Genomic DNA, 11,752 nt, shown 5'->3' on the forward strand with positions numbered 1-11,752 from the left:
GCTTCGGAGCCGCACGGACTGCAGGTGAGTCACCCCCAGCCAGAGAAGACTTAAATGGGCGTCAAATCCCAATTCGCCAATCGCCAAAAAAGCACATACGATTTCTGCGATAGCACCATTGCGGGCTGTACCACACGATGACTATCCCATCCCGACCACTCGGCGAGGTCCACTGCGTTCCCCAAACCTACAATGTACCAACCCAACTACACGCCGTGGCGGACCGCTACAGAAAGCTGCGCCTACACGGACTCAAGGCGGACCCGCATGCATTTTCATCGACATACGAGCGCGAGTCGCAATTCGAGCAGGGCCAATGGATAGCCCGGATTGAGCACCCGGCGCGCAAGACCTTTGTCTCGGTGATTCCTTGCAAGGAGCCATCAGTGGCCCCTGAAATCGAACTGGTCCTTGCGAGCGACAGTTCCGGAGCTCTGGGGCCGCTCTTGCAGAACGAATGGACCGGTCAGCTTACGCTTGTTGGCCCGGAAGTTCTCGCTATCCGGGGCGATGAGACGGCCGAGACGACGGCGCTAGCGAAGCCCTGGAGTGTTTTCTTTCAGAATGAGCAGTGCATTCCGCCTTTGACGCCGACGGAGACGTTGGATTTACGCGGTGCGCATCTTTCTTATATGATTGTGGGTATGTTTGTCTCGCCTGAGTCTAGACGACGGGGTCATGGCCGACGGTTGATCGAAGCGGCGGTCCAGGCTGCTCGGGAGGAGGGTCAGACACGCGGGGCGGCGTCCGTTCGCGTTGTGCTGATTGTTGAGCCTGGGAATGATGGGGCACAGAAGTTGTATGAAAGTACCGGGTTCGCCTTGTGGGATGATACGGTCCTGGAGCGGAATTCGGGGAAGCTGTCACGCGTGCTGGCGATGGTGAGGGAGATGGTCATGTGATCAACTAGTTAGTCAGCTCGATCTAGGGTTCCACTAAACCACTTCGGGACTAGTGGATGTTCCCGCCCACAAGCGGAGAAAATTACACTGGCGAGAATCTTTTCTTTTCTTTTCTTCCTCAACATTCCAGCGCAGAGCCACACCATAAGATCATCTCTTTTGGAAGACTGTCAGCATCATGTCGAAGATTACAGTCGGTAGGTGGTCCTCATAATTCTCTTCATCCATGATCCCCCATGCTAACCCCCCACCAGCCGGAGTGCGCGAGAATGTCAACCAGCTCCTTGAGTACTCGCTCAACGAGAAGAAGCGCAACTTCCTCGAGACCGTCGAGCTCCAGATCGGCCTGAAGAACTATGACCCCCAGCGTGACAAGCGTTTCTCGGGTACCATCAAGCTGCCCACCGTGCCCCGCCCCAACATGGCCATCTGCATCCTGGGTGACCAGCACGATCTCGACCGTGCCAAGCACCACGGCATCGACGCCATGTCCTCGGACGACTTGAAGAAGCTGAACAAGAACAAGAAGCTGATCAAGAAGCTGGCCCGCAAGTACGATGCCTTTGTCGCCTCCGACACTCTGATCAAGCAGATCCCCCGTCTGCTGGGTCCTGGTCTGTCCAAGGGTAGGTTTTCCAATACAACCGCCTCCATTCTCAGTGTACTGACTACTTCACAGCCGGCAAGTTCCCCACCCCCGTCTCTCACGCCGAGGACATGCAGGCCAAGGTCACCGAGGTCAAGTCCACCATCAAGTTCCAGCTGAAGAAGGTCCTGTGCCTGGGTGTCGCTGTCGGCAACGTCGGCATGACCTCCGAGGAGCTGGTCGCCAACCTGATGCTGGCTATCAACTACCTCGTCTCCCTGCTCAAGAAGGGCTGGCAGAACGTGGGTAGCCTGGTCATCAAGGCTACCATGTCGCCTCCCCGCCGTGTGTACTAGATTGGCTCTATCGCTTTGTTGCGCTGGGGTTTCTCTCTAGTTTCGGGGCCCGAGAAGTGGGCGTGTGTCATAGTTTCCAACCAATGAAGCTCACGATTCGGTCTTGACTTATTCTTCGATCGTAGACAGTACCATTGTAAAACGAACACTCTAGTATCGTACATGCCGCCGCTTATTGCATTCCCTCCATCAGCTCCGTCTTGTCCAAAATCATGCCCCTCATCCCAATGAATTCGCGCAGAGCCTCCCATTCTGCGCCCACTTCTTCGCCTCTCATATACGGATCCTTGAACCCCCACGCAACAGCGACCTTATCCATGGCCGCCCGCTCTTCCTCTCGCAACCACCGATGTCGTAGCGGTATGCCCGACAACCAAGTCACCCGCTCCATTTGGTCGTTGGCGGTAGTGATAGCCATGATCCCGATAGAAGATGTGCCACCAACGTAAGCCAGACTAGCCGCGAACGCGATGCCGGTCGCCGTACTGGGGTCCATGGTGTTCTGGAACGTCGACGCCCACGACGCGAGCGTATAGCATGCAGCCGGGGCAGCAGCCAGAGCGGCGAGCGGAACAGCGGCCTTCTTGAAGATCTTGGCGCGATGAAACGCGGGTGCGCAGAATGTGTTGTCGATGATGGCCAGCACGAGCGAGAGGTTCTTCTGCGCAATGGCGACGTCCAGAGCCTGGTTGGCCAGGTCGGCGGGCACGGCGCTGTTGACGTTCTTGGGATTTGCCTTGTGGAACTTGACCGGCGAGCTGTTCTCCTCGGGCACCGGCTTGTTGGCATACAGGTGGAAGATCTCCGGGAAGTGTTCAGGACGCCGCAGAAGGGTTTGCGTGGTCGTGTAGTGCGCCAGGACTTCCGGCGAGATGAACACCTTCTTGTCCTTGAGGAGGTCGGTGGCGATGCGCGATACCGACTCTGCCAGTTTGGGGTCTCGTACCGGGCGAGTCTGGTTTGTGCGGCCTGCTACTGCCGGGCTTTTCTTCTCGTCCAGGTTCAGCAATGGCGAGATGGCATTGTTTTCATTGGTCGCGGAGCGTTCGTCCTGATCGTGCTCATGCGACACGAGATCTTCTGCGATTTGCTGGCATCTTTGCAGCAAGTTCACCACGGTCTCGTTTGCCGGCACCGTATCTGAATTGCGAATGGCGGAAGCTTCTTTCGAGATCTCACGAATGGCGGTTTCGGGGCTTGATGCAGCAGAGGAAGTGGAAGCGAAGGCACGCACTGACAGTGGCGAAGCGAATTGCACTCTCAGATTCGGGGTGGAGAATTGAGGGCGTGGACTGCTGGAGACCCGTCGACTCTTGGGGACAACGGGTGACAGGTGTGCGAGGGAAGCCGCTCGACGAGAGACCGACAATTGACAAAAGTGGCAAACCAGACCTTGAGGACTGGAAGCGCTGCGGCCTGCCAAAGTGACGCGTTTCATGGCTTAGGGTGGTGGTGGTTGGTGCATGGAGGCAGGTGGAAGGTCTTTTTCTGGCTCCAGGCGGCCACTTACTTGGGCCCGAGCGCTTCCCCGTACTCGGTCTTGGACTCTCACTCTTCCACACTTCTTCTATCTCACGTCAACATCTCCTGCTGGTCAAGGAGCTCTATCCCCCACACTCCCCCTGCAGCCCATCTGAGTCTCGACCAACTCTCTGCATTCTTACTTGATCCTCAACATCCATGCCTCCTCCCCCTCCTCCTCCACCGCCGCCGCCGCCTGGAGGACCTGGCGGCCCTCCTCCGCCCCCTCCACCAGGTCAACTTCCAAGCCGGCCAGCAAAAGGCGAAGTGAAAGATAGGGTATGTTAAATGGAACTTCCACAGCGAACAGGCCTAGGCACTTCAGGTGCTCCTTGGACTTGCCACCTCGAGAATCTGGTGACTGATACCTTCGCAGGGCGCACTGCTATCTGATATCCGTGGAGGCACTCGTTTAAAAAAGGCCGTCACCAATGATCGCTCTGCACCGATAATCGCGAGCTCAGGAGGAGGCTCGGCAGCTCCTCCGATCGGAGGAGCCCCTCCGGTTCCTGGCTTGAAGACGCCATCTGGCCTCGCACCTCCCGTCCCATCAGCGGCAAACCGGGCCCGAAGTAACAGCGAAGGAGTGACCGGCACCGATGGTGCTGCGGATGCGCCCGCTTCTCAATTAGCAGGCTTATTTGCGGGTGGAATGCCCAAGTTGCGCAGTCGCGGGGGTATTGCTACCGGTGCCACTCGCGACTCTCCCTACATGTCAGACTCGGAGAGTGCACGCCGAGCGCCTGCTGCTCCCGCCCCAAAGCCTCCAACGGCTCCCAGGCCACCTGGAGCACGACCGCCTCTCCCTCCACCATCAACAGAGTCACCATCTGCTGCGCCCATCAACCCGTTGGTTGCCAGCCTTAAGAAGGCGCCGCCGCGCCCCGTCTCTACATCATCCAAGACTGCGCCTCCGGAAGCTCCCCCTCCACGCGCACCTCCTCCACCTCCGGCGTCGCGGAAACCATCTGCTCCTCCGCCTCCGCCTCCCTCTGCTAGCCCTGCTGCACCCCCACCACCGCCTCCCTCTGCCAGCCCTGCTGCACCCCCACCGCCGCCTCCATCTGCTGCCCCCCGGGCACCTCCACCTCCACCCTCTGGCGCTCCGCCTTCTCTTGCTGCACAGGCAGCCCGCACAGCCCTGGGGCATACCAACAGCTCACCGGTGGCGCCGCCACCACCACCGCCAGCCTCTGCTCCGGCTGCACCGCCTCCCCCTCCCCCCACATCGCCTCCTATCGTGCCTCCCAGCGAGCCTCCAGCCCGTCCATCTCCCGTTCCTGTTCGACCCGCTTCGCACGAGCCTCACGCAACATTGGATCCCAGCGCCTACACCCTGACCAACGGCGGCGGGTCTTCGCCGACACCCAGTTCACGGAGCCCTTCGGCCCATGGCAATGTTCGCGTCGAAGATACCCGGTTCAAATTCCAGGGCGAGGGGCTACTCCCCAAGCCACGGCCGTTTACTGGAGGAGCTCGGCGGTACCGAGCCGGGCGAGGCAGCAGTGTGCCATTGGATCTCAGCGCGCTGAGTGGCTGAGTCGAGTGCATGGGAAATTGCAGGCGATATCGTGCACAGATAGGAATGCTAACTACATATATTATTACTTCTTTGATTCTGTATTTTTTTTTGTATATCAAAGTCTATAAGCTAAGCTTCGGCACGTGACCCGCGCGATCCTTCCTCGTTCGGGATTGTCGTGCACTCGTGGAGTCAAGTTCAACTCCCCGGCCACCCTCAATTCCTTTCATTCTTACTCCAGCCGACTGTCTCAAGATCTCTTGGTGCAGCACGACAGAGGAAATTCACGACCGAGCCGAGCCTCTTCTCTGGGGTGGTGGACGCGACAGGTCTTTCAAGCTACAACACCAACGACACACCCTGGATTGATCGACCTTGATCCAAAACGGCCAGGTGACCGCATTGCTCGCGAGCACCAGACAAGCCGAATCCTTGATACGTTCCTGTCAGCGCGTTCACATTGCCCACCATGTCTCTCCAAGCGTACATCAATAGTGAGTCCCCCAGTCCATGCGCTGACACCAACTCCCCAACTAACACTCTTGCCAGAAAAAGTCCTCATTCTCACCGTGGACGGCCGCACCCTCCTCGGCACCCTCCTCTCCACCGACCAGCTCACCAACCTCGTCCTCTCCAACACCATCGAGCGCATCATCCGCACCCCGGACGACGACGAGCCCTCGTCCCAGATCGAGCATGGTCTGTACCTGATCCGCGGCGACAACGTGGTTGTCTGTGGTGAGATTGACGAGAAGATTGACGCCGACATCGACTGGGCCAAGGTGAAGGGCGAGGTCATCCGGGACACGAAGAATGCATGAGTTTCTTGAAAAAAGCAACCTACCTCAGCCATTTCCGCTTTTCGACTGATCATTTATTTTCCCCGGCGTTTTCTTGGGGGCTCTGTGTGGATTGGAATACATTTGATACATTTACATTTGCCAGCGATATGACAGCGCGTACTACTTCAGGTCGGGCTGCTGAGGATGAAGACGAGCCAAGCCAAGGCAAGGCTGAGAATGATGCTAGTCTATAACTGGCACGCGCTCTCTGCCACTGCCTCGAGTCCTGTCGGGTTGCACTTGGCCTCCTACTGACGCAGCCAGCGTCACTGGGAAGGATTCACATGCTGGACCTCTGCCATGTGGTTTGACGCTCGGCATCGGCCGTTGGTGATCATTGCGTCGCGATTTGCGGGGGAGGCACGGAGGCGATCCAATGGGTTGCGGACGGCCGTGTTCGGATTCTGGAGGGTACGTTGGAAATTAAACCCTTGCTTGGGCAGGCAGAAATATTAAGAGGCGAGAGTGCCAAGCGCGCAAAGTGCCGGATTTGTCCCCTCATAATCACCATTTATTCCTTCTTCAGTCAATGCTAATTCGAACACTACGGAAGACCACCCCTTTTCAGTTAAATGACCACGTGGGAAAGGAGTTAAATATTGCGTAAAAGAACGACCGATAATCATAATCGGGCTGTGTCAACAAAAAAATCCTTAAAAAAGGGGGTCTAGGTACGCTAGGATCCTGGCGCGCCCCGGTGGTTGTTGCCCAATCCCCCCGTACCGGCAGTGGCAACGGTTAGTTACGTGGTGAGCGAACAGGAGACACGTAATGAGGATGTAACACGTAGATTATTCCTTATTATTATAGGTCAAGCGAGGAGGTTATAGTGTCTTGGTCCATCACATTCCTCACTAGGTCACATCCCAGGTTAGTACTTGTCTACCCAACGACCACTAAGCCCCATCGGATGCACCGGCCCCTCCTGGTTTCATCTTACGCTCACGCTGCCATTACTCTCGGTCTCTCTTACACTCCCCACTCTCCCTTTTTTCTCTTTTCTCATTTTTGACTTCTTCCTTCTACCTCTAATCCGACTACCCCTTGAACCATCCCGGTCGCTGGCCGACCTCCCATTCTGCACTCTCTGTGTCCACCCGGCCCCCTATCCGCGCCCCCCAAGCCCTTCATGTGGTCCCTATCATCGCTGCAGAACAACAGAGAGCCAATACCGGGTCCCCAGCAGTCCCCGTGGGCAGTGAGCCCGGTCTGATCTTTCTGAAAGCCCTTCCACCTCCCCGCGCGTGGCCATGTGGCTCTACCGCGGCGCGCAGTCGGCCGTCTTCTACTATGTCACCTGCACCCCCTGCGCTAACAGCCTCGATCGCCGGAAACGCAAGAAGGATGCCGCTCGCACTCAGCGACTAAAGGATAAATATAGCGACCACCATGCCCACCTCGTTTCCGACCAGCCGCGCCCCTTTCCGCAGCCTACGCCCTTCAGCACGAATGACGGCTGGCGAGATGAAATCGCTCTGGGTCCCGGGCCTCCAGCTCGACGGGGCGGGCAACGCAATAATATCCGGCGCGCTGATAGTTGGAATACCGACCAGGACAACCAGGACTCGTTGGCAGAGAGCAATAAGAGCGGGAGCTTGATGCATCCGCTAGGTGAGCGGTGGAATAATTGGATGCGGTATCAGCGGGAAGATGAGCCGCTTTGGGGTCAGGAAGTGCGTGGGTCGTCGATTGGGTTCTCGGGTCGTGGACGCGCGGATCCGAACGAGTCGTCGAAATATTATATCGCCCGCGTGCCGCCCGTTAATGACCTCCATCCGCCGATTGTCAGCGGACCGCGCAATCGTACTGAGACCCGGTGGATGTTGCAACCACCACCGACTGCCCGCGTCATGGCTGGAAAGGAGAGGTTCAACTTGGCCGCCCGTGACAGTATTGGCGATGACAAACGCCGGTCTCGCCTGATCCAGGAGAACACGGATTCGAACGAGAGCAGCGTAGTGCGAAGCAACAACGAGGCCGGTGATGGGGCTTTTGATCGCTTATCTCTGCCCCGCCGGCCATCCATGACCCGTCTCAAATCCGAGAGTGCCCTGCTCGACACCCATCACACCACACTTCATTATCACTCCGACTCGATGTTTTCCATGGCCAACTCTGACGACCACTCTCCTACCGTCTCATGGAATCACCCGGATACCCCTGCCACCAGACCAGACTCCAAGGCCACCGATGATAGCGGCAAACTGCCGCGGCAGCAGCTCTCCAAGACTTTGTCCACATTGCAGCGAGACAACAACAAGGTCCATATGCTGCAGCTGGAGATTAGCGATGATTCCCGCGACGACGTCGGATTCGGCCAACTCGAGCGCATTCGCCCATGGCGCTGGAGTATGGATATTTGATGGCTTTTCCACAGCGCCTACTCTCCTGGTCTTCCTCACTAAGACCTTTACCTTCCACCTCCTATTCGACTCACACCTCACCTAAATTTTCTTCCTTTCGCCTTCCCCTCCAACTGGAGTTTTGTTTCCTGGCTACTCGGCGTTTCAAGCGAAAAGAGCAGCGAGCATCTTGTCTTTTTCCCAGGGATGCTATTTGGCTGCCCAAACAATCGTTCAATCTCATTCCGTCAAAAGCTCTGAGTTGTTTGTCTCTGGCTGGACCAGTGCAACAAGAAAAAGGTCAGATATGACAAAAGGATGGAGAAAGGAAAACTTCGGTTCACCTGCGACGCAGTTAGGGGGGCATGACGGTCAAATAAAGCACTTTCCTTCCTGTCTTGATTCACGGAATTCTTATGATTCCATCCTTCCCTCCTTGTCACATTGGCTCTTGACACCTATTTCTCATTGGCTTTTTTTCGGTTCATCTGGAGCCTCGGCCCGCTTCCTCCCTCTGCTATACTTGCACACCACCCTTTCTTTCTCTTCTTGTATCATATCCTTTACCCCGAAGCGAGGGATACCTAACCATACATAGTATAAATCCAAAAATGATCAAATCTGGGACTCCCGCACACTACGTAGATAAATAGAACTGGGGGGTTAAAACTATTTTGAATGACTTTTCTTCGTTTCCAGTTCAATGGTCATCTTTCTAAACACTAGTGTACAGATATATTGGATGAGATTCTCGGATGAGTTGAAAAGCCCTAAAGCCTGAACTAGGTGTACAGGAAATTTTGCCAATCACTTGATGCCAGTCGTATTTGGCTGATCAAAGTCCCGCCGCTTATCATGCCTGCTCGAATTCAGGTCATTCCTCAAGCCCGCCTCACTTGATGTTGATTACTCCGGGGCTAATAACGGATTGGAATCCGAACAGCAATTTTCAAGGTCGACAACTATCTTTTCTGATGATTATCTAAGGAGGTATGGGCTTCCCCTCTCGTTGGCTTACTTCAAGTTGGGGCCGTATACTCGAACCCCTCATTTTGCTATTCCGAATGAGGTCTCTGGCGATACTTTTCTCATTAGCATTTGAGATACCCAGACAAAAGGAAAAGGAGAGGGTCGAAAATGGGCTCTTATGTTCCGCGAAAACAAGCTGTTCCTCTTGAAACTTTGAGAGGCTCTCTCCCTGAGGTCGTCATCTCGAAGGATGTTGACCACGTCTCTGCCGTCCGTTCAGCCATTGAGAAACTTGAATCCTTAGATGCCGCATTTCTCACAGACGATGCATTATGGAGAGATCTCTGGGCTCTCACAGGCACATCCAGGACATTCTATGGTTCTGATACTGTGTCGTCGGCGTGGAAAGAGCTCGCGGATCAACATCATCCGCAGGACTTTCGCTTTATCCCTGGCTCGTCACTAGTTATGAGGGTTGGTCCTGATCATGCCTGGATTCAAGGCAGATTTACTTTTGAAACAAGTGGTAGCATACCACAGGTGCTAGGCTCAGGATTTATCGGCATTGTTCCCACGGGAGACGGTAAATGGAGGATGTGGCTTTTAAGCACGGTTCTAGAACAGATCAAGGGTTATCCGAGCTGTGATACCCTCGAACCCGAGCCCGAAACCGAATCTACGATACCTAGAACTCTCTGCTTGGAGATTCCAGATTTATCTACATTCGACTGCGTGATAGTCGGCGCAGGAATGGCAGGCCTAAGCGTTGCTGGTCGCCTTAAAGCACTTGGAGTGTCATATGTCATACTCGAGCAGAATGATGATATTGGTGACAACTGGATAAATCGATACGATTCTGCAAAGCGTGAGTGATTTAATCCACATTCTTTTCGCTTGAAGCATGGATGTGTGGCTAATTTTGTGTCCTCCAGTCCATACGATCAGAGAATACGGTAAGATCACATCGACTGTACCGAATGACTACTGCTTCAAAACTGACGATGGCACCAAGGCCACCTCCCGTTTTCACGAACATTTCCAGAAGAGGATCCTCGTTTCCTCGACCGGGAAGATCTTGCCCGAGGCTATAAAAAGTATGTCAGTCAGTATGGAATTGTAAGTCTTCCTAAGCAGAGCAAAGCCATATGTTGAGCAGAATACTAAAATTCATATTCAGAATGTATGGCTGAGTACTACCCTCGAGTCAGCTTCTCGGAATGAGAAAGAGAACATATGGGTGCTAAATGCCAGACAAAATGGTACTCCCGATGTATCTGTCATCCACGCTCGTCATCTTGTTCTCGCCACTGGTTCTGGTCAAATACCAAAGATGCCAGCACTTCCAAACCCGGTAAGTTTCAAAAGCGGAATTTGTATGAGTATATGAGCTAAATAAAAGCTTGTATAGAAACTATTTCAAGGCGAAGTACTGCATTCCGTAGACTATAAATCACCCGAGGCATGGAAAGGAAAGAAAGGAGTTGTCATCGGATCCGCCAACACTGGTAAGTTGCTCGAGGAGTGAATTTACCCAAAGAGTCTGATACATCTGTTTAGCCCACGATGTTGCGAGCGATATGCTTGATGCTGGTTTGGAGTTGGTTACTATGGTGCAGCGAAAAGTTACAGGTAAACTATTGCCACGCTAATATATTCCTAGACTCACGCTAAAAGCAAGACAGATGTCATTCCGGTTGAATACCTCAATCATGATGGTAAGAGATAGACTGCTTTTGCAATAAACATTTGTTAAAGCTGATCTTTTTGCCAGCTATCTACAACACCAAAATCCCGACTGAGACTGCGGACAGAATCCAATTTTCCCTACCTATTGCTGTCGCTCGGCAGATTGCCATGAAAAATATTCGAGCTAGGGTGGACCAAGAGCATGAAAGATTTGATGCCCTAGAACGTGCCGGTTTTTTAGTACGGCGATACTGCGACCCTTTCGATTTCCTCATCGTCCGGCTCGGAGGCCATTATCTTGATGTCGGATGCTCTGCAAAGATTTCTGCAGGCCTTGTATGTCCCTCTCATCTATACCTAAATAACGAATACAGCGCTAATGATTAGATAGATCAAAATGAAGTCAAACGTGACACCCATCGCTTACACACCCACCGGGCTTGAACTTAGTGATGGATCTCAGCTAGATGCAGACGTTATAGTTTTCTGCACTGGTTTTGAAGGCAATATGCGCACTACGGCAGCCAGCATAATCGGGCAGAGTATTGCAGATCGTTTGGAAGATTTCTTCGGAGTTGACGAGGAGGGTGAAATTCTCGGAGCATGGAAGCCAATGAATTGTAAGTTGCAGAACTACCTCACACAGGTCTACCTGTCTAATTATCCATGGTCGCTATATTTAGGTCCGGGTATATGGTATACTGGCGGTGCCATTGGACATGCCAGATACTTCTCGAGATTTGTGGCATTGCAGATCAAGGCCGACGTTGCAAACGTGCCATTGCAGCAGTACCACAAAACGCCAGTTTAGACTGGGATCCCTATGTATTTTGTAAGATATAGGTTCAACACCTTTATCATTACTCGTCGTTGGCTGTTTAGTCTATCGCTCTTCTTTGTCCATCTTGTACAATGACCTTTACTTCCATACATAACTTTTCAGCATATGGCAATAGATACCACCATAAATGGAGTTTAGCCTCTAAAAGCGCCTAATGCGATAGCATTTTCATGCAATTGAATGAA

At 53.7% G+C, this 11,752-nt stretch overlaps 7 protein-coding genes across 7 annotated transcripts; 6 read left to right on the top strand and 1 right to left on the bottom strand.

The window, feature by feature from the left end:
* Positions 1 to 137: 137 nt before the first annotated feature.
* Positions 138 to 902, top strand: N7510_004666 (GNAT family N-acetyltransferase; the record flags this gene model as incomplete). The annotated part of the gene is made up of 1 exon (XM_056976592.1): positions 138 to 902. One exon carries the CDS (start codon positions 138 to 140, stop codon positions 900 to 902), a length of 765 nt encoding a protein of 254 aa, XP_056836548.1.
* A 226-nt stretch (positions 903 to 1,128) lies between these two features.
* N7510_004667 (60S ribosomal protein uL1) lies at positions 1,129 to 1,844 on the top strand (the record flags this gene model as incomplete). The annotated part of the gene is made up of 2 exons (XM_056976593.1): positions 1,129 to 1,528; positions 1,582 to 1,844. The coding sequence occupies 2 exons, from the start codon at positions 1,129 to 1,131 to the stop codon at positions 1,842 to 1,844; spliced, it is 663 nt and encodes a 220-aa protein (XP_056836549.1).
* Positions 1,845 to 2,016: 172 nt separating this feature from the next.
* Positions 2,017 to 3,282, bottom strand: N7510_004668 (uncharacterized protein; the record flags this gene model as incomplete). The annotated part of the gene is made up of 1 exon (XM_056976594.1): positions 2,017 to 3,282. The coding sequence occupies one exon, from the start codon at positions 3,280 to 3,282 to the stop codon at positions 2,017 to 2,019; it is 1,266 nt and encodes a 421-aa protein (XP_056836550.1).
* Positions 3,283 to 3,524: 242 nt separating this feature from the next.
* On the top strand, positions 3,525 to 4,905 carry N7510_004669 (putative proline-rich, actin-associated protein Vrp1; the record flags this gene model as incomplete). The annotated part of the gene is made up of 2 exons (XM_056976595.1): positions 3,525 to 3,644; positions 3,742 to 4,905. The coding sequence occupies 2 exons, from the start codon at positions 3,525 to 3,527 to the stop codon at positions 4,903 to 4,905; spliced, it is 1,284 nt and encodes a 427-aa protein (XP_056836551.1).
* A 451-nt stretch (positions 4,906 to 5,356) lies between these two features.
* Positions 5,357 to 5,708, top strand: N7510_004670 (U6 snRNA-associated Sm-like protein LSm8; the record flags this gene model as incomplete). Its single annotated transcript, XM_056976596.1, has 2 exons — positions 5,357 to 5,381; positions 5,437 to 5,708. The coding sequence occupies 2 exons, from the start codon at positions 5,357 to 5,359 to the stop codon at positions 5,706 to 5,708; spliced, it is 297 nt and encodes a 98-aa protein (XP_056836552.1).
* Positions 5,709 to 6,979: 1,271 nt separating this feature from the next.
* N7510_004671 (uncharacterized protein) lies at positions 6,980 to 8,092 on the top strand (the record flags this gene model as incomplete). The annotated part of the gene is made up of 1 exon (XM_056976597.1): positions 6,980 to 8,092. One exon carries the CDS (start codon positions 6,980 to 6,982, stop codon positions 8,090 to 8,092), a length of 1,113 nt encoding a protein of 370 aa, XP_056836553.1.
* A 1,116-nt stretch (positions 8,093 to 9,208) lies between these two features.
* On the top strand, positions 9,209 to 11,537 carry N7510_004672 (flavin-containing monooxygenase; the record flags this gene model as incomplete). The annotated part of the gene is made up of 10 exons (XM_056976598.1): positions 9,209 to 9,905; positions 9,973 to 9,993; positions 10,053 to 10,156; positions 10,218 to 10,391; positions 10,449 to 10,545; positions 10,598 to 10,669; positions 10,723 to 10,755; positions 10,812 to 11,062; positions 11,118 to 11,346; positions 11,410 to 11,537. 10 exons carry the CDS (start codon positions 9,209 to 9,211, stop codon positions 11,535 to 11,537), a joined length of 1,806 nt encoding a protein of 601 aa, XP_056836554.1.
* Positions 11,538 to 11,752: the final 215 nt, after the last annotated feature.

This window comes from Penicillium lagena (assembly GCF_028827675.1).
Source record: "Penicillium lagena strain IBT 129212 chromosome Unknown utg000002l_segment0_segment0, whole genome shotgun sequence".
NCBI lineage: Eukaryota > Fungi > Ascomycota > Eurotiomycetes > Eurotiales > Aspergillaceae > Penicillium > Penicillium lagena.